Below are 26,704 nucleotides of genomic sequence, written 5' to 3' on the forward strand. Positions count from 1 at the left end.
TTATCAGCATGGGCACAAGCCAAGCTGTAATACTTGGTGTCAGAGGTATCACAAGGGATCCTAGGTACACAGGATGAATTTTTACCAAGTTTTATTGATGATTCTAGAAGTTCTCTGCCACCTTACGTCCCAATGCTCTTTGGGGACTTTCAATAGTATTTCAATAATGTGCAGACTGACTTTCACATTTGTGTTCCAGAAGGAGAACAAAGATAAAACTGTTCATCAGGTTTTTTATATGGCTACTAAGAGATCCCCCACACAAGTTTCTGATCTAAAATGGATTTCTGGCTTAGCACTGCTACTGGCAGTTTACTAACCACTTCAGCTTGTTATGACAGTAAATGTCAAACATTTCAGCACCAATGTAAAATAATACAAACTGATTTTATGTGACAGAACACTAACCTTCCTTCCACTTGTCTGAGAGCCATCCTCATTTTCTCTTCATACTGCTTATACTTCTCTGTACTAACATATATGTGAACCACAGATCCATCTTTCCAGAAGGTATGTACAAACTTGTCACAGTATTTTGCATTAATTACCTTCCTCTTTGTCTCCTACAGCCAAGAAAAACATGTTTCATGTTCCAAAACACATTATTTTGCAGTGCCTTTAATATTTGGCAAGCAAACTTCAAAGGTCCACGCTTGTTGCACATGAACAGGTGCAGAAATAGACATGGGATAGGGCAGTCACAGAATTTGCTCCTAGCAAAAGTCAATAGAAACTTATTCTGGTAGCTAGCAAGAACAGAAGCTTACCAAACAGTGTAATGGTAGAGCTTGAGAAAAACAAACAGAAGACAAATTAATCCAAATTTGTTTAAGGACCTGCAAACACTGAAGCAGCTAAGACCAACACTTCTTCTAAGGAAAAATAAAGATGACAAGCAATCTTTGCCCTACCCCACACAAATACATAGAAAACCACAGCATTGCTTAAGCCAGTCCTGATTCTTCCTTGCAGATTATATGTGGACCAGGAAGGAGTTCTTGAAACAGTCATTTTCAAATAGCCCTTTGAAACAATCTTATTTGTAACCATTTTTGTCCCATTCCACTAATAAGCTGATTTTAACAAAAACTGCAAAACAACGGACCACACACTTTATCGTAAATTCATCAGTCAAGTTTTCAAGCTTTAAAAGAAAAAACAAACAACTCACAGGATATGAGGGAAAATTAACAATACTCACAGCATCAGTTTGTGAAGATTCATCTTCTGGCTTAGTTTTTATGTCAACAATCCCATCCGCATGGCGAAAAGTACAATCAGCAAGTGCATCGTACAGTGTGAGCTTCTGAGCTTTCAAGCCATACTTCTGCAACCACTTTTCAGAAGTCAAATATTTGTCAGATATATGCTTTTGTAATGGATGATCAGCTTTGGTTGCTAATAAAGAAAATAAAACAAACAAAATCTCCTGTATTGCATGGTTTATTTTGGACAAGCTGTTTTCAAAAACAGGCTATGATGATGGAGTCAAAATTTTCAAACTTATTCTGCTTGCACTGACAGCATTGGAGTGAGTGGATAGTTCTGACTGATTTTTAATATTCTCTACTTTGGTTGTGTGTTGGTTTTTTTTCTTATCAGACAATTTTTCGCAACAAATTCCTTTGTAACTGGAACAAACCCATCAGAAGACTGAGTGAAGAAAATAAATAGCTACAGGATCAACATATAAAAGGAATATCCTTAGTAATATGAAGGCTGACTTAACCTTCATACTGGTTGAATTACAAAATGCCAGAAAAGATTCCTGTATAAGATGTCTAACTTCAAGGAGAATCATTTGAGAAAATGAAACAACAGAAGATATAATTGAAAATACAGGCAAGAACATTGGTTAACATTGCTGTTGGTCTTTTTCAGAGAAGGACATTTAAAGTAAAAGGCAAACTACAATGTCTCCAGAAGAGATTTTACTGTGTTTCTCTGCAATATTGTCTTTTTATAGGCTGAATATTGCACCACGTATCCCAAGGCACAAATCACTTGTGTACCATCTCAACATTTTCTCTAGTTCTACACCCTCCTTCTAGCATTTTTAATTGATACTGAAAGAAACAGGATAATTTTTTTGTCTGATCTGGTATGACTGTTCTTATGTTTACCCTTTTATGTCATATTGTCTTAGAAATTTTCTAAGGACCATCCTAAGCTTGGGCACTGCACATCTCTGGATACTAGTAACAGGATACAGGGCTGTACACTCACTCAACACCAGCTCAATAAACCACACCTAAACCAAATGGCCCAGCATTGGGTCTCATAGCAGGGTGAATTTATTTTGTCACACTTTAATTTTGGTGGACCTAGGTGGTATAAAAGTCTACTCTGTTTAGATGCAGCTACAGTGACAACAATATTGAGATCCTGAGCCTGTAAACAAACCTATGGAGACATCTACTGCCTTAACACACCCAGAGATCAGCCAGCATCAGGGCACATGCACGGTAGAGCTTGTTCATGTGGAAACATTTGCTTTCTGATTGCTTGTGGTCCTTGGATCAGCCAGTTTGGCAAGTGTCATAAATGCACTCACATAATTTTAAAAAGAAAACTGTCATTGTCTTTATTCCACATGCTTTATGTAAAAAGTCATGTCTCAGTTCAGGTAACTAGTGCATTATCTGGACAGTCAGGAGAAAAATTGTCTCTTTGTTTCTTTTCCTGCAGAACATTGCAATCTTCAGAACAAACTACATTTTGCAGCAGAGCATTTTAAACAAATCAGGAAGGCAAAACCAGGGAGAAATGCAGGCAAACAGAAAGACTGCAGTTATTTGTATCAATGGGTAACAATCAAGTGATGCTGAAGAACTGACAAAATAAATCACACTGTAATTTCATTTCTTTTAATTTATTTATGAAGTGATTATGTATGAAGGCAAACACTAGAAGAACATTAAAGCTGCATAGTCAGGAACACATAAACAAACACTGAAATTAGGGCTACCTTTGCAGCTTTATTGTGGTCTTTTTGTTCATATGCATTACGGTATAGCTGTTTAACTTCATATGGGAAGTCCTGCTAATTCAGAAGATGCTATTATCAGTGTAAAGAACTATGTTATGCCTTCACAGAAGAAAAAAACTCAAGCTGAAGTCCTGCAGTTATGTTATTGACAGTTGTTCAAACCAAGAGCAGGCAGAGAAAGTTCCCAGTTTCAAATCTTCACCATCACCATCCTAGTCACACAACTCAACACACCACTGAGAATTCAGGTGACTGACTAACTGACTGTACAAAGCATTCCTCAGCAGGTGATTCAGAAATGGGCATCTGGCCCCAGCCTCCATCTAGCCAAAGCGAAAGCAATTGCACTGCAAAAACAATACTGGAGCTACACAAAATCACTGATGATTTGTGTTAATTCAACCTGAATCTTGTGTCAACTTATGCAAAAAATACCACCAGACACCACATAAGTATTTTAAAACCAGGGACTAATGCAGAATATAGGCACTGACGATCACAGCTATGATCCTGAAAATCCACCCCCTTAGTTGCAGTCCAACACTGTAGCTGCCTAGACTCTACAGATTCCTAAGTTTTCAGTATTTAAGTCTTGTTAGTGTGATCATTCTGCTCCAGAGCATGGTAAGTGCACCTCAATCTTAGCAGGGCTGAGTAGCTTCTCATCATCCCCTGTTTAAGCCTTCCAGAGATTCAGAAACTGGCTATGCTTCTGTCTCCAGTAGGGCTCAATCCAATTAACATGCACAGAACAACAAATAGATCACGTTCTAGGCCAAACATAATGGTGGGAACTATTAGTTTAATGAAGCAGTGTGGGTGTTCCTCCATGTTTCTGAACACAAGAATTGTCAGAACACTCATCCAGAATTGGTTTCAGTCCTCTACCTTTGACTAAGAGAATTCAAAACCACACTTCTTCCCTTTTAGGGGAACGAACTAGCTACCAGGTTGGAGGCTATCCCAAAAAGACCATCATGGGAGAGAGATGAGGTACTTCCCCAGCACTGTGTAGAATAAAATTAAAGATTTACTGGCCCAGACAGAGAGGGAGAGATCACAAAAAATGAATTTCAGTATCTTGAAATCTAGGCAATTTCTAAACTAAAAATGAACTAAAAATGGCGTGTTTCAGTCTGAGCTGTTAAAGTTCAGCAAGTTTAAGCAGTAATAAACTGAGGAAAAGTTGGAAAGTTTTAAGCAACCCTAAGTTTAGATGTCAAGTATTAGTGCTACCTGTATATAGACATTTCTAAGACAATCATCCCCAAACTGACATGTAATCAAAACTGTTCACAAATAAAATATTGATCATTAATATAATGGTAACTCTTTTGAAAGAAACATAAATGATACCATCTTGAGAGGCAGGCTGGTCAGATTCTGATAAAATTTTCTGAACTTGTCTCACTGTACTCCTGGCTTCCTCCAACTCCTTCCAGATCAAAAAGACATCTTCACGGACACCAGCTACTGCAAAAGAAATCATAAATAGGACTTGACATTTTGAGACAATTTCTGCTTTTTATAACTCCTCAGTTACCACAGAGTCATTGGGTTCATCCAGATGTTGCCATATAACCTTGTTTACTTGAGGTCCCATTGCAGTGACAAGTGCTGTTCTTTGATAGACTTCAAAAAAGGGCTCAAAGCTGTCACGAGGACATGAGAGGTGCTTAATGTGGTAGAAGTAACCTCCAGAGTTGGCCACAGATTGTTCCCACAATGGAAGCAAATCCTTTTTAACACTCTCAGATAAAAATAAGGAAACTCCAGAAAGAAATTCACATGTTTTCCCCTGGACCTCATTGCAAAAGCTGGCTCCAAATATTAGACCCAACTTTGAAACTTTAAAGAGAAGATATTTTCAATTCTTTCAACTCCCTTAAAGTACATAAATACCTTTATTTAAAATTAGATCTTCTTTTCCCAAAGAGTATGTGATGCAATTTTGCTAATATAAGTTTATTTTCATCCTAACAATTCTCAACAGTCATAAATAAATGCTAAAAAAAATAGTATGTTTTATTATCAGCCTATATTCTCAAAAAACTGGAAAAATCCAAAGCTAGAGTTGATACAAGGTTTTCTTAATCTCAATAATTACGTTTGTCTCTATTAAAAAAATTAAAATATATATTTATTTAGTAGAGTACAATTATTAAAATTGAGGCACCATGTATACCTAAGTGCCAGAGTTTAAATTGCAATATAGGACAATAGAGAAAAACGGAATCATGAGCTATCCTAACTACAAATGCAGACTACAACCTATTGTACATTACAACCTATTACTGAATTGCACATAAAGATGCTGAACAAGGCAAACTATATCTTATCATCTAGTGGTTCAGTTAATATGCAGTGATGGTTCACTGTATAAAAGAGAAGACATGCAAACTTGGCTACTAAAGTAGGCTATCAGTAAACAAAACCAACCTGATCATTTTGTTCTCTGATAAACTTCCCTGAAATAGTTATATGAACATTTTACAAAATAACAATTCAATTTTAATCGTGAAATGCTTTTAGTTTCCAAGAAATATTTTGAAATGTGTTATTGTAGACTGCCATCTCCTGGGACCATCCTGCATTTCAAAAAACTCTGCTTCAGCCATTAGGACAAAGATCAACATTTCCTAAATCACAAAAAGCTTTAGTAAAGCAGATCATTCCACAAAACACAGAAGGGAGAAAAAACCTCGGTCTGTTATCATTACCTTTTAAGTTTAAGAAAAGTATTCTGTTCAAATACTTCAGAAAGAAGTCAACTTTTCTTTTATACACGATCTCTCCCCAGAAGTGCAAAACATACAAAATCTGAGCATTGGCAAAATTCCAGCAAGTAGGGAGCTAGAGATCTTCTGATGAGTAGGGTGTCATTGAATACATATAGACACACCTGCTGTCCCAGTTAAAAGCACAAAACACAGCATCCACACCACACTTGCACATATTTCTAAGTTTAAGACTGTTAAGGATGCAATTCCAGTGGGGCTCTCTCCAACTAAATCTGGATATCCTCCATAAGCTATCAAATACTGGGATCTAGATATAATTTTATGAACATTTTTAATATTATGTTTGAAAATATTGAAAGAAATATGCATATTTCAACTACCTTTAAAACAATACTGAAGATATCATTGTGTTGCTTTATTTCTCCTTAAATTGATGCTATGGACTCATCAGGTTTACAGGATTATTTTTATTGTCCCCAGTAAGATACGTGTATTGAATTGGTATTACACAAGAAGGTATTTTTTCCTTATTTATAATGCAGCACAGCAAAGTAAAACTGTATGCACTTTCAAAGTAAATATATTTGATGACACTTATTATACAACTGCACATTGTGAAGGTCAAGCTGCTTAGAAAACGTTTTATCTGGCAACAGTTTTTCCTGGATTCAAGTGGGAGAGGAGGTTGCAAGCAGTGACAACCGTAGCAACTTTCTCTACACAAGAGGCTCACCTTCACCTCCACCTTGGCCTCTTTTCCTCTCCAGCTAATGAGGAGTTGGAAGGAAAAGCTGTGCCTTTCGAAACTGAGCTCCCAAACTCAAAATGCACATATATATACAATGCATAGGTGCGGTTCTCAACTTGTGGCCCGTCCCACAAAGCACATCAGTGAAAAATGACCAAGAAAGCACAAACCTCTCTTTGGTTTAAATTCCCTGCACTTGCACCTCAGCTGTGCCATTTTTGGGGGCCACCAACCAAAAAGCAGTTGAAAGTCACCCCCCTGGGGGGTGCAGTCCCTAACTGCTCCAGGCCCACTGACTCTTGCATGCCTTCAGGCACCTGCATCCCAGGAAAGACATCATCTTAAAAAATTGCTTTATCCTCAGAGGGAAAGAACTGCCCCCCCCAGCTGCCCTGGCTGGCGGTTTAACGGCCAGACCCCTGGGGACCCCCTGGTTCCAACTCAAAAACCACCACATGGCAACGGCAAGAGGCCGGCCACCAGACACGCAGGAGGGAACCAGCCTTAACGTCCTGCTGCTTGCCACCGGCTTGTGCCGAGCACAGTTGGTTGTTTTCTGCTCTCACCACCTCACGCTGGGTAACATTTCAGATGTGCCCTGCCCTCTGTTAAATGGCATTTCTGCTCTGGAGGAGGGAGGCCCTGAAAAGAGGAAGAGGATGAGGAAGAGTGTGGGGAGAGCTTGTGGCGAGGGGTAGAAGCATTTTGCTGACACCGGCAAATTGAGAAGCAAGATGGTAGGTCTAAGAGAAAACAAACGCACTTGTACATGTACATGGAAACTCATAACTGCCCTCATTTCCATTTCCCAGTTATTTAACACTGTCAGGCAATCTTAAAAGAAGCAGCTTTTCCACACATCCCAGCAGACAGACTCATCCAGTTTGACAAGTCATTGTAACCCATTTGATTTCATACTCAAGATACAAAACCTGCTGAGAAAAAAAGCCCATTAAAAAAAAAAAAAGAAAGCCTGCAAAATCCACAATATCTTTGAAACATCAAGCAAACACCAATGCAAAAGCAACTCGTGGAAAACAGCGGCATTTCTTACTGCTCTGATTATCTGACTTAGACCATGGAAGCAAGCAAATCCAAATATAATGGAATAAGATCTATTTCAAACTTCATTTGCCTGCAAGGCAAGATGGGCATTCATTTTTTGACTGCTGGTCCCTTCCTCAGCCTCTACGTGGCAGCAGAACACAGCAATATTCCCTCAAGCATGGATTTTTAAAATCCCCAATTAGAGGGAGATGAATGGAGGTACAAAGGAGCACAAGAGGGGAGTACGCAGTTTTATCTGCATACCTGCCAGGTCAAGCAGCACTGAAACTCACCGCAACCCGATCCTGCCCCTTTCCTACTGGGCAAATGGACAAAGCAAATGAACTTTGTATCCCATGTGGTATCGCAGAACAGCTATCTGCATCACTCTCTACACATTAGCAAAGAGATTTGCCAGGCCAAGGTTAGTCTGCTAAGACTAGACAAAGCACACGCAAGGAAAAAGCAGAGGCAATGATCTTTGCAACAGCTTGTAGGCAAAGTAGCTACTTAAGTCATTATCCTGGCTCTCCAAAGGAAGGGTTCGGTCTCTCCCATGTCTGTGTACATAAAGAGTACACAGTTCATTGACTTCAATGTCATACAGGAGGTTGGTGCTCTTATGCTTCCCGTTTTACACACAGGAACCTGAAATTTTCCCTGTGACCATCAGGTAAATGTGGAAAATCAAGCACACCTAAGAATACAGCCTTACACTGTTCACAAGGAGGTCAGACACATCCCTCTCTGGATTTGTCACATCGGTCAAATCCTCATTTCGGTCCATTTGCATTTTCTTTACACATCCCAGCAAATCTATTCCACCACACAGAAAAACACCGCCCAGAGATTTATTGTTGTTTCTATTTCAGCCAACGAGGACCCACTATTCATTTCAGGATCTAGTTCAAAACGCCATTGCTTTTCAAGCCCTGTTCAGCACTTATCTCCCTGTCACTCCAAGCAGATGACACAACTGTGCCCCTTTTCAGCAAGAACCTTCTTCTCCACAGCTTCCACTATCTCTTGCCCTTTAAGTCTTCAAGTTCCAACTTAAATTTCACCTCCCTTCCACTTATAATTACATAACAGGATTGCTTAATTCTGCAGCTTTTTGCAGATGAAGAAGCTACACAAAGAATGTAGGCAGAAGTGATAATAGGAAAATCAGTGCTGGATGAAGACATATCACCACATTGGTGAAATCAGGCTTTATGTAAAAGCATTTCTCTGCCTTAAGTAAATCTGAATCTGTCAACATAAGGACCTTAATTCTTTACTGGCTTACACCTGTTTTGATCTTGAGCACCCACTCAAAATGAATGTAAACAAAAATTCAAATTTGGCAGTTTCTCACGCTTGCTTTCTAACTGACTGCTCAAGATGCAAAACAGGGGAGAATGGAGCTCTTATCTAAAGTTTTAAACAGTTCACTTCTGACTTGTTTTGGTTAAGCAGATAAAAAAGAGTGACCATGAAGGTCTCCTATATTTGCAAAATGCTGTTATTCAGTGGATACACAGAAAACTATCAGATGTCCTTAAAACAGCTTTTCCAGTCCATAAAACATAATGATGAGTTTCAGTTTCCAGCTGTTGCATTTGTGGCACAAAAAGAAACATAATCAAAATAGTCCTGTGCCTCCCCTTATTTTCAAAAAAACCACCACATTTGGAAGATTAAATCTCTGATTCATTCTCTATTTATTTCCTTGTATAGTTTATGCCACACATCCAAGAACCAGTTTCAGAGCCCATTAGTGAGTAATTGACACTTTCGTTATTATTGCCTTCTATACCCTTGAAGGAGTCTCTGAAACAAGAGACAGCAGATACAGACCAGAATAATGTCTCCAATGTGTTTTCTTTTCTGAAAGGACTTTAGATTCTGCACACAACTGAAACCCTCCGATTGGCTGACAGTGATGTCATGACTCTGCTTATAATACCCAGTAAATGCAGAAAGCTAATTGTGTTCCTCTTTAATGTGTAAATTCTACTCCATAATAGCAATAAGACACAACAGACAATGCACTTCAAGGGGATTACTGCCCTTTTGAGTGATTAAAGCTATTCTGCTTTCAGCTTTAGAAACAGCGGTGAGGAAGTAATTTCAGTCATACAGGAGCTCTAGGCCCATCTATTGAAACAGACTGACTGCCGGGGGAAAGAGGAAGCCAGCTCCCCCCACACACACCCCCAGATGGGGTTCAGCAAGGAAGAACTCGTAGCAGACTGAAGGCAATCATTATACTGCTCTGAATTAGCATGAAATGAGAGATAGGGTTTTGAAGCATATTCTGCTGTTGGTTTCTAAACCCTGCATGGGTGAAGCTTGAGTGTCCCTTCTCAAAGCAAAAAAAACAGGTGACACCTCACTCTCTTATTTCTGGCCCCCCACTATGGTTCTCTCATACTGTTATAGTCACGGTCCTACTGAAGGATAGGTTAGTACACAAGGAACTAGATTATAACCCAGGAAATATGGGCCAGTTAGTCCAAGACTGACAAATGACCTTAGGTGAGTGACTAAAGCCACCTTATGCCATACATTCCCTAGCAGTAAGAAGAGGATAACACCATTCTACCTTTGAGGCAACTAGTGCCCCCCCAGCATAATGGGGATGTGACCCATTAGAATGAAGGGGTCTTATGCTTCCTGATATTTAAAAGAAATCATTTTTTAATTTAATGTCCTGCTGATGAAGATATCGGACTTGACATACACAGCCTCACTTCACACCACAAGCTCGTGTCCTCCCAACCTGGCTGAAACCCCAGCCCAGTCTCACTGAACAGTAAGGCTGACTTACCCAGAGGAAGTATCACTGTGACTGGTTAAGAAACACACTGAGAGCTTTCTGTCCAGCTTCACTCCCCAGTAAAATTGTTTCTTTCTGTTATTGTTTCCTCCTGGTTTTTTTTTTTCATCAGTTCCACACACCCCCCCCGCCTTTGCACCATCTCTATGGTTATTTTACTGTGCTTGTTGCCTGTCTTTCTGACAAATTCAGATCTTGAGAGAAGCAAGTCAACCTCATGTGGATTTAATCCCCTTATATTATGTATGAACTAGGCTTTTATTGATGTGGCTGTTGTATCAGATGGTCTTCCACGCTATTCCTCTTCTTTTCTGCCATTTCTCTATATATTTCCACAAGGTCACTGGCATAGGCACACCAGTACTATTCTTCATCTCCCTAAATAAATGTTCTTCTTCTCCCTTTTTTCACTTCTCTTTCATTCTCACATGCACATCCTCTACTCTCTTCACTTCTCTCTTTTCCTTTCCTTCTCCTTCCCACCCACAGAATTTCCATTTGGTCAGTCCTGTCCTCACCTCATGCCTACAGTAGGCTTCTTTAGTGAGTTCCTATATTACATTTTATTCTGAAACCTCACTGAGAAAATCTGTATCATCTTGGGTTTTATATTGTCTACCTAGTGGCATTCGCCCTTTCACTTTTCTGGAATTCAGGGCAAGTAGACCTTTTCCATCCTCTTCACGTTTTAGTGCAGGTCCAGTAGCATCTCTATAGTCGTTCTTCTCAGCAAAAGCATGGAATCTGTAATACAAAATGAGTTTTCACCAGTACGTAAACTACATAAATACTTTTCTAATTTTAACAATATGTATGTCACACATGCAAGATCATCGTGGTGTACAACTTTGGAATTATTTGCTTCTCTATTCAAGATATCTAAACCTTCATCTACAACACTATGAATATTATCAAACCTTTTATATACATTTATGTACATTCTGAAGCCTTCTTATGAAGAAAATCCTTTCATTTTGGTATCATTTACTCTGAGGCACCTTCCTTTTCAATCTCCTGGAAATCTGTTTTTAATTAATGCTTTTAAAATGCTGAGCAAGCATGTAATTTGAGATGTCTGAGATAACACTAACACCTTTTTACCAGATTATCCTCTTAGTTGAAAGCCTAACAGGAACATTTATTTCATTATTGGCATACAAATCAGGAAGTCAAGCAGACTTCATTTACCCTCACTATCAGAGCAGAAAAGCTCTCAGAGCAGAAAAAAGATGCATTTCTAAAACAGAACTACACTCAAAACAGGCTCAAGTCATGAAAAGCCCATGAACTTGGCCATTCCTACGGGAAAGCTGACTTAAACTTATAGACAGTTATTGGGCAAATATCTACCAGCAAGATATTAATTGGCCCAATAAGTCTCTGCACCAAACCCAGACTCATGTAAAAAGAAGATAGTGGGAATCATATCAAACAAACCAATTCCTCTCAGCTCCCTGCCACAAGCCTTCTTGCCTCTTCCTCCACCATACAAGCAACATTCACTTTCCTTTTATAAAGGAGGTAAAAACACTGCCAAAAGAAAATGAAGGATGGTGACTGGCAATGAACCTGGTATCATGGAGGTACCATGATTCTAAATGACCACAATCATTTGAGGCACACATCAGACCAGAGCAAACATAACACTTTCCCACAGTCTTGTTTTTTGGCAGACACTTAAAAGCTACTTCTAAACACAGGTGGCTATAAAAGAGCTAAACAGCTGCCATCTTACCAATTGCTCTGCTGTCACTTGGGAAATTTCTACTGTTGGAGGTCTTCCCACTCTTGCACAAACAACAGTGACACAGAAAGAGCTAGCAGCCTTTTCACAGCTCTGTAACTGTATGGTGACTTCTGTTAAGCAAACACCTACTGACTCCTACTGCCCTCCTGCTGTTCAGCATGAGTTTGATATTGTGGGGTTTTGTGTTAATTCGTTTGTTTTCCTTATTTTGATATCAGAATCAAGATCAAAGTTTAATTATCCCTTTCTACTGAAGGCTGATTCTCACCACACAGCTGATTCCCAGGATAAAGGAGCCAACAAGCCATGTGGAATGTATCAGTTTCCACCAACCATACCAAATAGATGCTAGAGAGCATGGTACAGAACTGCATTTCCACACAACCAGGCCTGATGGATAACACCACATCAATTTTCTGTTGTTCCAGGAACTGCCCATTTAGGACAGGCATTACCTTTTCAGTACATGTCTGTATGGCACTTGATCCAACAAAACTCTAGATCCTTTGCTGATGCCTGTGGATTTTACCAGAATACAAAGCAATAAAATAAAAAACATTGTTTCGATTTATGTTGTGACCCTTTCCCTTGAACAATTTTTCAGACTTCAAGAAAGGAGCAGATGACAGACAATTTAGGGTATAAAAAAGGAATGGCCTTTCTGCAAGCCAGTGAGCACGTATGTGGAGAGAAGCTGGTCTGTTCGAGTAGGTCCTGCATTTTAGTCATATCTCTTAGACTATTTCCCCAGTTTCCCCAGATCACTTACTGAACTGCTTTGTCTCATTTTCCTCATGAGTAAACCAGGGATTATATTCAGGTATCTTCCAATACCATTCGTAGCAGCAAAGCACTTTACAAGTACTGAAATCATTACTGTGCTGCTTCTTTGTCATACCTGCCAGAGGCCAAGCGGCTCAACTCTTTCAGAAAAATAATTGTTTCATCTTCCCTGGCATTGAAAGATACAGTGTTGACTGGGCAGGGGCCATCAGAAACCTTCTCAAGGAGTAGCTGCTTTGTGTCCACTGGAACATCACCCACAGCAAAGTAGTAAACGGCTTCAGCCTGCCATTAAACAGAAAAAAAATTGAGAATTGGAAGACATTATCTTACATAGATGTCTGGTACTTGCTCAAGCACTGTCCTGTGCTGAGTACTAGTAGAAAAATTTAGTAGAACCGATGCATTACTTGGCCTATAACATTTTCAGATCTTTGGTTCTCCCTCTCATTTATGCTAGTAACTCAAATGAAGTGCACAGAAAATTTCCTGAACTGAGAAGAGAACCTGGCCCACAGCCCCTGAGTCTGATTCTGCCAATGCAAGCCCCTTTCCACAGAATTTAACTGAAACCAAAGAGAGTTGTAAGGAAGGACAATTGTATTATTAGTTAGGACAAGGCTCTGTGCCATGTTCCACTTTTATGAAGAGAGATGCTATGTTGGTGCTTTGCCAGGGCTGAAAATCAGTAGGAACTTTTATACTAGACATAATTTTACCAGTAGCATGTATTTTGAGGGTAGGAAAGATGAATCATTCTTTCAATGCTACTGCTGGAATTTACAGATAATTCGTATTTTTTATACTTCCCAAGGCAAAGGGAGCTTGGCAGGTTTATTATGACCACACACACCTATATTCTGAAAATGTTATTGCAAGAAGAAAGAGAAGCTGATGAGATGTCTTGTAGTTATTGCTTGAGTATTACATTATGAGGGATTTGATGTCACCTGCACTTGTCCATGCTAACAATCCTCATGGTAAGTATGTTTCTTGCATTTTCACCATCATTAAAAACAAATATAACAACAGCTATCCCATGATGATGTTTAAGATAATAAGCATAGCATATCAGTCCTACGGCATGGTACATACCAACTGATAAATAGCTGTTTAACTGAAAAAAATACACTTGAATACAACTAGGAATCCTGGGACATACACCACAAAAAAGAAGACAACTATTAGAGTCTGGGATGGCACTGAGGAAATGTCTATGCACCCACATAATTTCATGCAGTAGTAAAGCAAATTCAGTATCACCTGTAAGTGCGTTCATGCATTTCCACTACTGCCTTTGATACTGATCTATATTTCAGCTCCCTGAGTCAACAGAATGGCACATGAACATCTTTTTTCCAGTTTGTACTTGAAGCTTCCAGGCTGTAAGATCCCTGTACTGTCCCACATCATAAACGTGTTGATATAAACTGACATGGACTTCTGGATTTCAAGTTCTGTCCCTCCTCTACCTTTTGCCACAAATACTCAGACTATTCCTCAGCACTAGAAGACATCTCTCCCAAGCAGCAACCCAATCTCAGGCTAGACCAGGCAAATTAACAAAGCAGCACCTTGCCACCTCAGGCATCCCTTGGATCTTACAGAGGGGGCAAGTCACTCCATGTGGGATGCAGGGCCCATAGTTACAGACCACACTGCCTTGGGAGCAAGCAGGTCTGTGGTCAGCCAGGTGTCCTGGCATCACTGTTAATGCTAGACAAATACTAAAGTTAAAGAGAAGAATGAATGTGTTTCATTAAAGTGCAAGATTGACAAAATACTTACTTGCTTTAGAAAAAGGTGCAGAGAAACAAAATGAAAGAACTCTTGCACGTATCTGTGCTTTAGTTGAGTTTTACAAGGTTCCCCTCTCTGTTTCATCTAGCTAAAAAGCTACCCAAGCATGCATACAGCTCTCCCAGCTGAGACCCCAGTCCTTGGACAACACCTTCTTCCTACTCGTTTTGCTGAAGAGGCTCCTGACCTGGGGGAATGCATGCATATTGAACCACCACTTTTCCCTGTGTTCCTTCAGATTCACATCTTCTCCCCCCTCCCTCCTGAGACTGCTACTAATTCATAAACTTGATATTCAATAAGGATATCAATTTTCACACTTCCTCCAAAGGATTTACTGCCTGCTTCTGCAATTTTAAAAATGCTAACATTTCTTGGGCATAGCTGATGCAGAACCAACTCCTCACAAGAAAAATAAACAAAATTGCTAACCACCGACAATTCACTCTACTTAACTACAAACCCAGCAATACCATACCACAAAGGAAATATTCCTTACAGATTAATGGGGAAAAGTTAAAACCTTTCCATTTAGTCCTCCACATTTTGAAAATTATAATTTGTGCATCTGTCTAAACAAGCAAACTTCATACAAGAACAGGAAGGAGAACAGCATGAACAGTTCCTCACAGTCTTTATCTTGTTGGGGAGGTGTGTTTTGGATGGGTGACCCACAGTTTGCAGAGTGGCACGTGTACAGAACCATAAGTTAAATGCTGTGGATGCATCTGTGGCAGGTAGTGCTCAAAGGATTGCAACCTTACAGCAGAATGATCTTGAGCTTGGGACTGACAGGTCATGGGGAAAGGAAATCTAGGAAGTCACCACACATGGGGAGAAAAGCTCAGCTAAAGGAATGACAGGAAGAGCCAAGTCTAGGGAAAAAAGAGCTATTATTCTGGAGCAACTTGATGTAGCCAGTTCTGAGGAGTGAGTCATTTACGACTGTTCAGTGAGTATGAGGCTTTTGCCTAGGACTGAATGGGGTCTCCCCCCTGCCTGCAGTACAGTGAAGCTTGCACTCAAGTGAACTGTCAGTTATGAATGATAATGACTGTATTTAGGAGTAATTGAAGTTTGTTTTATGTTGAGCACCTGCCACAATTGACTCCCCCAGACTACCCATTAGCCCACCAATGGCTGGAAAAAAATAATAGACTTCTCACTGTTGGACAGATTTTAATTTCTGTTTATTCATACGCAGACCCACCAGGTCCAACAAGCCTTTTTTTCATCCAGACAATACTGAAATCTGAATACGATCTTTTTCTTTTCCCACCAGGAAATCAGTAATACACTGCAAATTGAAAATGTCAATAAAATTTATGAAGGAGGCATTTAAAAAAGCAGTCATAAAAAATCTCACTGTTGCACAATTTGTTCCTCATCCAGTTCCTTTTTAATATCAGTTTCCAAACATCAAGGTTCATCTGGATGAGAATCCACCAGCACAGGGAACCAGAAAAAAACTCAAGCCAAATTTACCTTCTCCTTCAAACAATGTCTCAGAATGAGATTTACAAAGAGGTTAGGATTCGATCTGTGAACAGGGATGGATCTTAATGGCAGTGAAAAGCAATGATTCTAGTCCACACACAGTAGGCCCAATTTTCCATTAAATTTGGGTGCTAGAGAACTGAAACCATGTACTTTGTAAGCAAATTTCATAAAATATCTCTTTCACAACACAAGTTTTAAGTGACTAGCTCAAATGATGGCATATATGGTTTACATCCTGTGACTCTGCTGTAATGAATAAAGCAATATGGTACTTCTAGAAACAGACAGAATTTAATTGCAGCAATACCTGTGCGTGCTTTGGCTTTTTGTCCTGGAAGAAACTCTAGCTATAACCTGGCTGATGAAGAAGGATTTGCATACCCCTACCATGAGTTAATACTTAAATAAATTTCTGTACCTACTATTTTGGATTTTAAATATAGTTTTAATGAGCACTTCGGATACATAACAAAATAAAAACAGTTTCCCTGTCTTCAATAATGTTGATACCAGCAATTTTCTCATAAACTTGAAGCCCTGAAAAACATATATGACAAAGAAACTGGAAGGGAAGGAAGATGTTTTCTCTTTCCCTTAGTAACGAATATGTTACTTATTCTGTGTACTCTAGAAAAGAAAATAAACAAGTTTCTGCATTCAAAATACAGTACATTTACATAAACAGGCCATCAGTAAACATAGTATGCAGCTACACTTGGGGAAAAAAAACCTTTCCAAATGCCGTCATTAATATTTATCTTTGCAATATTCATTAGGGCAAATCACAGTAGCCAGTCTGGCACTGAATATTCTTAGATTTACTTGAGGCTTCTGAAAAGATGTATGAGCTTACCGCATCATCACTCATGGCTTCCAGCAGGGCTTCAGCAGAGTTGGTATGGCTGGCAGCTGTCATATGGTCCAGCTTCCAGAGCCATGTAACAGCAGACGTTACAGTATGCTCAGACACAGGAGTAGATTTCTGTTGCCACTTCATAAGATCCGGAGCAGCCCTGAAAATGACATTAAGTATAAATCAGAAATAGTGAGAATAATGCTGGCAGAGCAAAAGAGTGGAGCTCTGCTATTGTTACTCTTCTTTTATATTCTTAAGTGAAAATTACAATAAATCACAGCTACTAAATCCAGACTTTTAGAGGAAGTAGAGGAAAAGAAGTAGAGGAAAAATAAAACCTGACCTGGGTTCAGCTGGGATAGAGTTAATTTTCACAAGAAGCTGGGAGGGGACACAGCCAGGACAGCTGACCAGGACTGGCCAAGGGGATATTTGATACCATGTGACATCATGTTCAGTATATTACTGGGGGAGCTGGCCAGGGTGGGGATCACAGCTTGGGAAGGGGCTGGGCGTTGGGTTCCATGTGGTGAGCAATTGCATAGTGCATCACTTGCTTTGCATATTCTTTTATTAGTATTATTGTTATTATTATTTCTTCTCTCCTTGTGTTGTCCTATTAAACTGTCCTTATCTCGACCCATGAGTTTTTTTACCTTTTTCTTCCGATTCTCTTCCCCATCCCATCGTGGGGGGAGGAGGGAGAGAGTGGCCGCCGCATGGTGCTTAGTTGCTGGCTGGGCTTAAACCATGACAAACCCTTAGAAAAATACTGTAATTTTAATAAGAATTTTTTTTTGAGATAACTCTTTCCAAAGTAGGGTTGAGAGAGCTAAAGTACTTTAAAAACAGTTCCTAATTCCTATCTCCCCTGAACAAAAAAACACAATCAGGTTTTTAAAATATGTGTATGAAAAAAAGATCTGGCTTCCACAGGTCTCTTTCCACAACTTGCTGCATGACCTTCTGTCAGACCATTTTAACAGACACGCTTTTTTTTTTAGTAGGGCTGATCTTTATCTACCCATCAAAATAAAACTTACGATGCTAAGCTTTTTGATATTTTAATTGATCAAGGCCTTGGCCTTAATGGCAGTACAGAAGTACAAAGTATATGAGCACGTATGCCCGTGCATTTGTACATAAAAAGACAGAAAGCAAATAAAAAAACAAGTGGTTGCAGTGTTTGTGACATTCCATCAAGCACTATTTTGAAGAGTTTACTGCAAATCTAAAAGACAAGTATGTTTTCCAAGATTCTTTTAAAGTAATAATTTATATGCTATATTGTCCTTTGTCTCCCTTCTGCACAAACAAATTGATGAACACAATTATTGTGCCTCAATTTTGACTTGGCTCTGCAGATCATTTTCAAAGCAAATGTTTTATGTGCTTCTCAAAAGCTATGGAAGTTTTCTACTTTTCGATTGTATTACAAGCTAGAGAATTAAGACAGGGCACCAGAATCAAATCTGTAGGACAAACCTTGGGTAAAACAACTTTAAGAATCACAGTGTAGTTGCAAGTTATCATTGTGGAACCAATTTTAAAATTATATGACCTAATTTGTGCATCTTTTTTTTCATAGTGACAAAATTCCATTCATTTGTCCAAACCTATGCTTACAGGTTCAAACCTTTATGTATATATGAGAATTTGTGCAGAGATACATAAATCTGAATAGCTGCTTCTACACTTTGTAACTAAACACATATTCATTTTCTCATGTTAGGGAACAAGCACTTGTCTTTTGTTATGGAAATCTAGTATTGTTTCCTAGTTCTGCTACTAATTTCTGTGACCATGGAAATCTATAGAAATACAATGCCTGTGCCTATGGCACTTAGGGCAGTGTACATTTAGCTGTAAGGCAGAAACCTGTAATGCCTAGGCAGTCAGATGGGACCTCACTGTTTCACTCTGTAATACCTAGATGCCTGAAGAGCATTCCTGCTATTGCAAAGTCCCCCTTATCTTTCTGTTTTTCTGTGCTACAGTTGTAGAAGGCATATATCAGTATTGGGGTTCTGTTAGTCTTTTTCTGTTCTTCAGGGTAACAATGGTCTTCTATTAAATGGAAGTAGCAAGCTCAGCATGACAGTGGGTGAAACTTGGTGGAAAATCTACAGATATTACCAGGACATGAATCAAGACAATTTCCACTACAGAAAGCATATTATCCAAACACATGTCTATATGATATGTGACTCCTTTTTTATTCTCCAGCAGTAGGCAGACATGGAATTCTTTGTTCAGCCTGGAGAAGAGAAGGCTCCAGGGAGACCTGATTGCAGCCTTTCAATACTTAAAGGGGGATTATAAGAAAGATGAGGACAGACTTTTTAGTAGGGCCTGTAGTGATAGGACAAGGGGTAATGGTTTTGAACTAAAAGGTAGATTCAGAATAGATATAAGGAAGATATTTTTTACCATGAGTGTGGTGAAACACTGGAACAGGTTGCCCAGAGAGGCTGTGGATGCCCCATCCCTGGAAACATTCAAGGTCAGGTTGGATGGGTCTTTGAGCAATCTGATCTAGTTGAAGATGTCCCTGCTCATTGCAGGGGGGTTGGACTAGATGAGCTTTAAAGGTCCCTTCCAACCCAAACCATTCTATGATTCTATGATTCTTTCTGCTTACCGAATGAGGTTGAATTTGGCAATTTGGGTCACCTGTTCCACAAGTACCATAGAAAGTGCATCCCGACATAGATCAAATTCAGCTGGAGCTGCAGTGCCAAAATCCAAAACAATGACAATGCACCGTTCTTGAATCACTCCAAATATCTGCCGGCTCTCACTGGTTAGCCATTCCATTCGCTGCTTATATAGCTCGATAGCTCCCATTAGACAATCCACAAAATGAAGAATCAGTTCTTTTTTGGCTGTCAGCTTTATTTAAATAAGGGAGAGAAAGAAATTGAACATCAAAACAAATAATACAAATGCAGCCCCAAGCTTAGCACAGCTGCAATAGCTTGTTTGCAAGTGCCAGATATGCCAGCCAAGGTAGCAGTGAAAACAATCCATTTTTCTTCCACTATTTCAAGAGCAAATACTCGACAAATGCATCTAAGCTATAAAGAAAAGACACTGCATTTTGTCCTAATTGTTTTTCATAATCTTTTTATATGAGCGTGAAACAGTGCCAGTGGGTTGTCTGACTTGTCTGTCTCAAGACTGGAGCAATTAGAATGAGCTGAACACTGGCTAGGATGCAGAAAGGGCTGGAGAGTAGATGGGTGAACAAACAAGGACACAGAAACTTTGTACCTTCTTATACCAGAATTTTGACTAGCAGTTAAAATTTTGTACAGCAATACAAGGGAGCATTGGTTCTGGGGCACTTCAATCTCCCCCTTGTATTTAGCATTTGAAAGGAAAATGTAAAATGTTTCCGGTTTGTACTATTATGTCACTAACAATGACCAGCATTACAGATTAACTGTTTGCAGGTAGTTGCTTAGGCAAATTTAGTTCAGACAACTGCAATCAACAACTAAAAATTCTCATACCATATCAGTAAAATAAGAAAAACCTAGATTCAGAGCTGAAACTAAAACCAGCAGACCCTCTCTAAGAATACACGTATATGCATTCACCATGCAAAGTGGTCTGTGGGTTTAAAAATTCACCACTGGTTTCAGTAAAGACATTCACCCAATATCTCTGAACCATGTATGCTAATTCACTGGCTACCTTCTACCTCCAACTACCTTTCTGGGACTAAGTACAAAACCTTGGAGATACAAATGTTTTTAAACAAGAACGTTTCTCAGGGAGAAGATATTTTGTGTGTCAGTCTGCACTTTTCTTCCTCGTATTTGTATTTTTCTCTGTTCTTTAATATCAGCTAGGGCCCTGTAATGTGCCTCCCAGATACAGAGTCTCAGGCTGTCTGCCAAAGGAATGTAGGCCTGGGAAGGAGCACTTAGAAAATCCAGTTTCCTCCTATGACAGCCAGATGCATACAAAGAAGTTTATTGCACTACACCAATCAAACTCCACCTTAAAATAAAGAAGTTTTCTTGTACCACCCCTTCACTTGTAGTTGGACAGTCCAGATTCCCATTCCCCTGAGGGCTGGAAAACTTCTGACTGTCCAGCCTAAATTTATTCGTGGCAGTTCATACCCATATATTCTTGGGCTAGCATGCCTTTTAGCATAGAAAACTATAGCTTTTCCCTATCCCTGTAGTTTCCCTTTCTGTAGGCATTCAAGGGCAATAATGCTACCCTTTGTCAGTCTTCTTCAGTCTTACTTGCATATGTCAACATCAACCAAGCCCTTTTATAAGATCAGCACTCCGTTGCAGTTCATCCTACGAGCTCTTCCCAGTACCTGTTCTAGTCTGAATTGCTCATTCTCAACCTGTAGTAACTGTACACAATACTGTACACAATATCCTAAATGAGATCTCACCAGATCTTGTATAGTGGCATATCTACCTTAATGCTACCAGAAATGTCCTTCCTACTGCTTGCAACATGTCCTAAGATTAAAAGACATTACGTAGCTATTTCATATGGAATTAATGGGAAAAAAATGAGGGGCAAAGACTCCCTGATATGGTTCTTTTCCCATTTTTAAGCCTTGTGCCTCAAAAGTAAGTCTACTTATCAGAAAAAATGACAAGCCATTTGCTTTTTTAAATTCTTTTCTGAATTAACGCTCTCCCCTCCTTGCTTACATGCATACCTCTTCAATCAGAAGCCATCCTCTCAACAATGGGGCTGCCAGCAGCTGTTGCTAAGACATTCCTTAGACCATGAGCCTGGGCAGAGATCCAGCTAGCTGTCTCTATAGAGTAGACTGAGCCTTTTGTGACCCGCTGGCAGTAAGCAAAGCAGCGCTTTGCATCGGCAATGACAGTGCATTATGTCTTCTTATTTCAGCATCCCCATTTGTTTTATTGACTACAATTTTATTTTTTTTAACTCAGCTCAGCATCTTCTTTTTAAGTGTTCCGTCTTTCAAGACAGGGTAAATGTTGCTTAGAAACTGCAGTCTTGTCTGGAAAGATTTACTGCAATGCTGCACCAAGGCAAGAGCATAAGACTTTGCAAGGAGAAAAGAAAAAGATATCTAGCTTCTCTACCACTGATTGTTATCACTAACAGTTTGACAAAACAGAAAAAAAACTGATCAAAAGTTAAAGTTCTCACAAAGAATACAAGTATTTCATGCCATAGGGAGACATTTTAGTCACATCATTCTGCTAGAGTGGTAATAACTTCTAAGTGCACAGGGAAGTTACCACAAGTCAGCCACACTTACATTATACACGCTGCCATCTTGTGCTCTCTTGTATTGAGGAAACAGACCATCTGCATACCGAGAAGCCACAAGTTTCCCCAAGGTGGTCACATAATCTATAGTAAAGGTTACAAAAGATCAAGTTGCTAATCATAAAGATTACTTCAAACAGATATTTTTCAGGTTGATGTGTATACCATCCATGTGTGAGGCACATGCATTTGTATTGAACTCTTGACATTAAGAAACTTGAGAGAAATTCTAATTATGTTTTGGTTTTACAGTTTTTTCTGGCTAGATCTATGATGGGGCCCTGAGGGTACCAACAAGCCTTGATAGCCCCGATCAACCTCACCTGGGGTTTCCAGTCACAGGGCACTCAGGCCTAGGGACCCAGTCTTTGCTTTAGCTGTGTTGTAGGTGTACCTGTCTCAAGTTCTGCTAGTGGACGTCTCTCCTGGATAGACCTTTCAGCCCTGTATTATAGGCTTGTCTACAGTTCTGTCTCCTGGATGTGGCTCTAAGACCTATGTTGTGGCCTTGTCTCCAGTTTTGTCTCTGGCTCCATCTCCTGTTGCTCCTGGCTGCACTCCCTGGCTGGACCCTACACATGGTTCATCACCTCACCCTATCCAGGACTGTCTGTGGACACTATCAGCAGCACCCTGCTCTGACCGTGGTGCTTAGATGCTGCAGGACTGCATCCTGGTCAATGAGGACACTGCCTGGGCTGCAATCCCCTTTGGCTCCTGGCTCATTTTCTCTCCATGGAGCAGCCCTACTCTTGCTGCTCCCTGCCAGTTTAGTCAGAAGTGGGGAAAAAAACCACATTTAATTATTTATACACCAAAAAGCTATGTGGGACTTTAATAAATGAAAGGTTTAGGCAATTAAACTTCCGTATTATCCCTTTACCTCACAACAGCACTTGCAAATATTTGTCCATCCAACAAAATACAAAATCTGGTACAGATAATGCTGTTCTCTTACACAACTAAATGGGTGCAGAAGTGGGTGCAACTAAGGAAAAGGTTGCAGTTTGCTCTTCCAGTAGCGAGAAATCTACAGTATCTCCACTGATAGGAAAGCATTAGGGGTGGGAATATTTACTTCACAAAGCAGCTATTCTGTACAGCATGTTGCCCTGCTAAGCTAGTATGTTCTGCTCCTAAAATTACACTGTTAACAACATTAACCCTGCTTAACATCTTCTTCTTCATCTATCTACAGCATACAGGATTTCAAGATCTGCACTGTTGATCTTTGAATGCCCCATGGACACAAGCCAACCAAAATCTTAAATTATGCAACCTAGAAAAATTGCAATACATTACAATTCCTACTTCTCAGGCGACAAGCTGTTCAAAGAAAAGAATATCTTACCATGCTCTGCAAAGCACTATTATGGCAGTGATTAATAATTATTAGCAAACTCTTCCCCTCCAGCTGTCAGATGACTGCAAAGAAACATTTTTCTATAGCCTGACTTTGCACGAAAAGCAGCCTGAATTCTAATCAAATTTAACTGCTTCCTTAAAGCTGGATCCCTGGAAATAATATACTATTTCCAAGCAGGTTGGCTAGCCCTGATCATCAACTAGTAGATCACAGATTATGGCATGGCATACATTATATTTGCCATTTAAAAATGAACAGAGATCTTATGGTGCGTTATTTGCAGGAAAAAGACTAACAGCTTCAGCGGCATAAGTTATTTCCCAGCTATAGCTAAATTGGAGAGTATTTGAACTGGAGCCTAGGGTAAAGCAACAGTACAGTTGAGTAAGGAAAACCTTTCTCAGATCCTAAGTCCTTCTCAGCTCAAAAGGAGGTGGAGTTCCTCAGTTGTCTGAACTGGCAATGTCAGTAACTGTGGATACAGCTTCCCCTTCTGCCATTATGATAAGAAAAGAGACAATGTGAAAATCTCCTCTGTGTACACTGGGGTGCAAAATGAGTGTGACCCTATAGACTATTCAAAGTCGGGGGATTTATTATTACTCTATTATGGATTTGTCTTATACCTTTCCTGTGCTGGAATCCAATCTGTGACAGAATCTGCGATAGGGACAAATTGTTTCTTTTGAGCCCATGAAGCTGAAGCCATTTAGAAGATGAAACAAGGGGTTGTACATCCGTGTCCCACTGACTGACTGCCGGTCTCCTTTCCTTCTCTTTTGATTTCTTCTTGTGGGCCTTGTGGGAATCTTCGGGATCTTGTCTGTGCTTTGAATCAAAGGCATCTGTTGTACAGAGAGATGAGGGAAACACAACACTTAAGCTTTAACCAAATGATTCACTTGAATTGTCTCCTTTCTTTACCTGTATTCCATGGTATTCTGTACACATATAGCTCACCTCTTGTTTTCTTTTGTTATACTGAACAGTGTTCCTAATCTGGAAAGCTGCTCTCAGTCCTACACATCTACTTGCTGTTATGTCTTTTTATTCATCCATATGCATTTACCATCAATTTATTAAAGGAAATGTCTCTTGTATGCTGAAATCCAAGCCCTGAAATCTAAGCCTGGTTTCCGAACAGCAATTCTTCCAGTTCCTAAGACATCTCTTCTAAGTGTTGGGAATCAGAACTCATAATAGGCATTCAAAGACTGTCAGACCATCACTACATACACATTAAAAGCATTATGCGATAAACAAGGATTTCTCAACAGTTATATGTTGAACTGCTACCATAAGCAATAGCAGCGCTAGCAGCAGATCCTGGTTTTATTGCAAGGCTGGTGAAACTTCCTCTCCTCACATCATTTACCTCAAGTGTAAACAATGGTTCTGGCAGTATCTGCTCCAGGCTGTGATGGATCATGTGCATGCACAGGAAATCATAGATATGAGGGTCCAGTTTAATCTTAAGTTCTACAGAACAATGAACGTATCTCAGCAGCAATATATAGTTGGCTGGGTTAGCTCCACTTGGAACTGGCAGCAGAGGCAGCCCAGAGCCAGAGTGGTTGAGGCAGAAATGGAAGCAATGACAACACTAATGCCTCTGGTCCTCAGCACAGAGGTTCTAGGAGGACTTTGGTACTTCCTGTTCATTCCCAAAATACTCCGCATGAGCTAAGCTGGCTCTAGATGATTAAATAACCTTGCTGTGTCTAAGTTTACTTTCTGTGGACTTTTGAAATTTCTGTCCATTTTCCCCAGCATCAACATTATCTGGAGTATCCCAGTCCTCCATTGCCCATATACTGTAAGCTGACTGTAGCTGTACTGCATGGATCAAACTGGTCCAAAATACAAAGAAGGGTACTTCTATCTTTAGTGACTAAAAAATAACCTTCAGTCTAGTACGGATTACAATCAGAAGTCTCTGCTAAGATCAAATACTACAACAAGTGACCTGGTTACAAAGGTTCATTAAATAGACTGTTCCTCAGTTAATAATACATAAAGGAAATGAGACTATATCTCCAGAAATAATCTTTCAGTGATGGTAGGCTTCTATATGGTGCAGACTGGCACCAGCTCTTTCACAGTCGTCAGTCCTACAAGCAGGGTGCTGGGCTGGCATGCCTGTAGAGGTTGGCGTTTTACCAGCCCTCCTCCTCCACTCAATACAGAAGCAGCACTGACAGATGTTAACTCAGGAGAGAGACAGGTGAAGGTTTGCAGCTGTTTGCTGTTTGAGCTTTGTATATAGTCAGGCACTGTTTACAGTTACTTGAACAGTCATTCCCAGTTTCCTCCTCCAAAAATGCATAAAGGCCAGCTCAGAACCTCATATACAACACAGGTGAGAGTGGCACAGCTTCTTGTACACCGCTAGCAGCATGCACACCTCAATGCTGCAAACAAAACTGAAAGTTATCCGGGAAAACCTGGAATCTATGCAAAAATAGTCCTGAAATACTCACAATCACTCCAGGCGAGTCTACATGGATTGCCAGTCATGATAGATCTCTTGATTGGCAGCTCCTCTTTGATTTCTTCTTAAAAACCTGAGGAATTATTATGTTTTAAAAAAATTAAAATATTGCCATGCACAGGTCAATATGAACTGGAGACCATGTCCACAGGCCGAGCCAATAATACACTGCAGAAGGCTGAGATCAAGATTTTCCTCAAGAAAAACAGTATTATAAATTAAAAAGGATAGCTACTCCCCATGTCAAGAAAGGCTGAGGTCAGATTTGACAGGGATCCCCATAATCACAAATGAGAAAGTGGGAAATTGGTAACATGGTTTCCCTTCCTTCTGTCTAGATTATCACAAAAAAGAGACAATGTGGAAGTTTCCACACAGATATGCTAGAAAAATGAATGTGGTGTTTTGGCCTGCTGTCAGTCAGTTGTATTATATTCTATTATTGTGTTGCATTATACCTTACCAATTTATGACTAAACCTGGGAGTATCTGAGACGCAATTTTGTGAAGAGATTCATAACTTTGC

The 26,704-nt window shown here is 39.8% G+C and overlaps 1 protein-coding gene across 1 annotated transcript in view; it reads right to left on the reverse strand.

Annotated features, from left to right (window-relative positions):
- VWA3B (von Willebrand factor A domain containing 3B) overlaps positions 1–26,254 on the reverse strand; it is a 70,256-nt gene extending 44,002 nt beyond the window's left edge. The window contains exons 1-10 of the mRNA XM_069770005.1: positions 26,168–26,254; positions 24,314–24,532; positions 22,311–22,405; positions 19,674–19,924; positions 17,030–17,189; positions 12,992–13,161; positions 10,966–11,090; positions 4,346–4,462; positions 1,202–1,398; positions 409–563 (exon numbers count right to left, since the gene is read on the reverse strand). Coding sequence (XP_069626106.1) covers positions 409–563; positions 1,202–1,398; positions 4,346–4,462; positions 10,966–11,090; positions 12,992–13,161; positions 17,030–17,189; positions 19,674–19,924; positions 22,311–22,405; positions 24,314–24,532; positions 26,168–26,204 — 1,526 coding nt within the window. The 5' untranslated portion in view covers positions 26,205–26,254. The remainder of the gene's footprint in view (positions 1–408; positions 564–1,201; positions 1,399–4,345; positions 4,463–10,965; positions 11,091–12,991; positions 13,162–17,029; positions 17,190–19,673; positions 19,925–22,310; positions 22,406–24,313; positions 24,533–26,167) is intronic.
- Between the last annotated feature and the right edge of the window lie 450 nt (positions 26,255–26,704).

This window comes from Haliaeetus albicilla, chromosome 25, assembly GCF_947461875.1.
Source record: "Haliaeetus albicilla chromosome 25, bHalAlb1.1, whole genome shotgun sequence".
NCBI classification, from domain to species: domain Eukaryota; kingdom Metazoa; phylum Chordata; class Aves; order Accipitriformes; family Accipitridae; genus Haliaeetus; species Haliaeetus albicilla.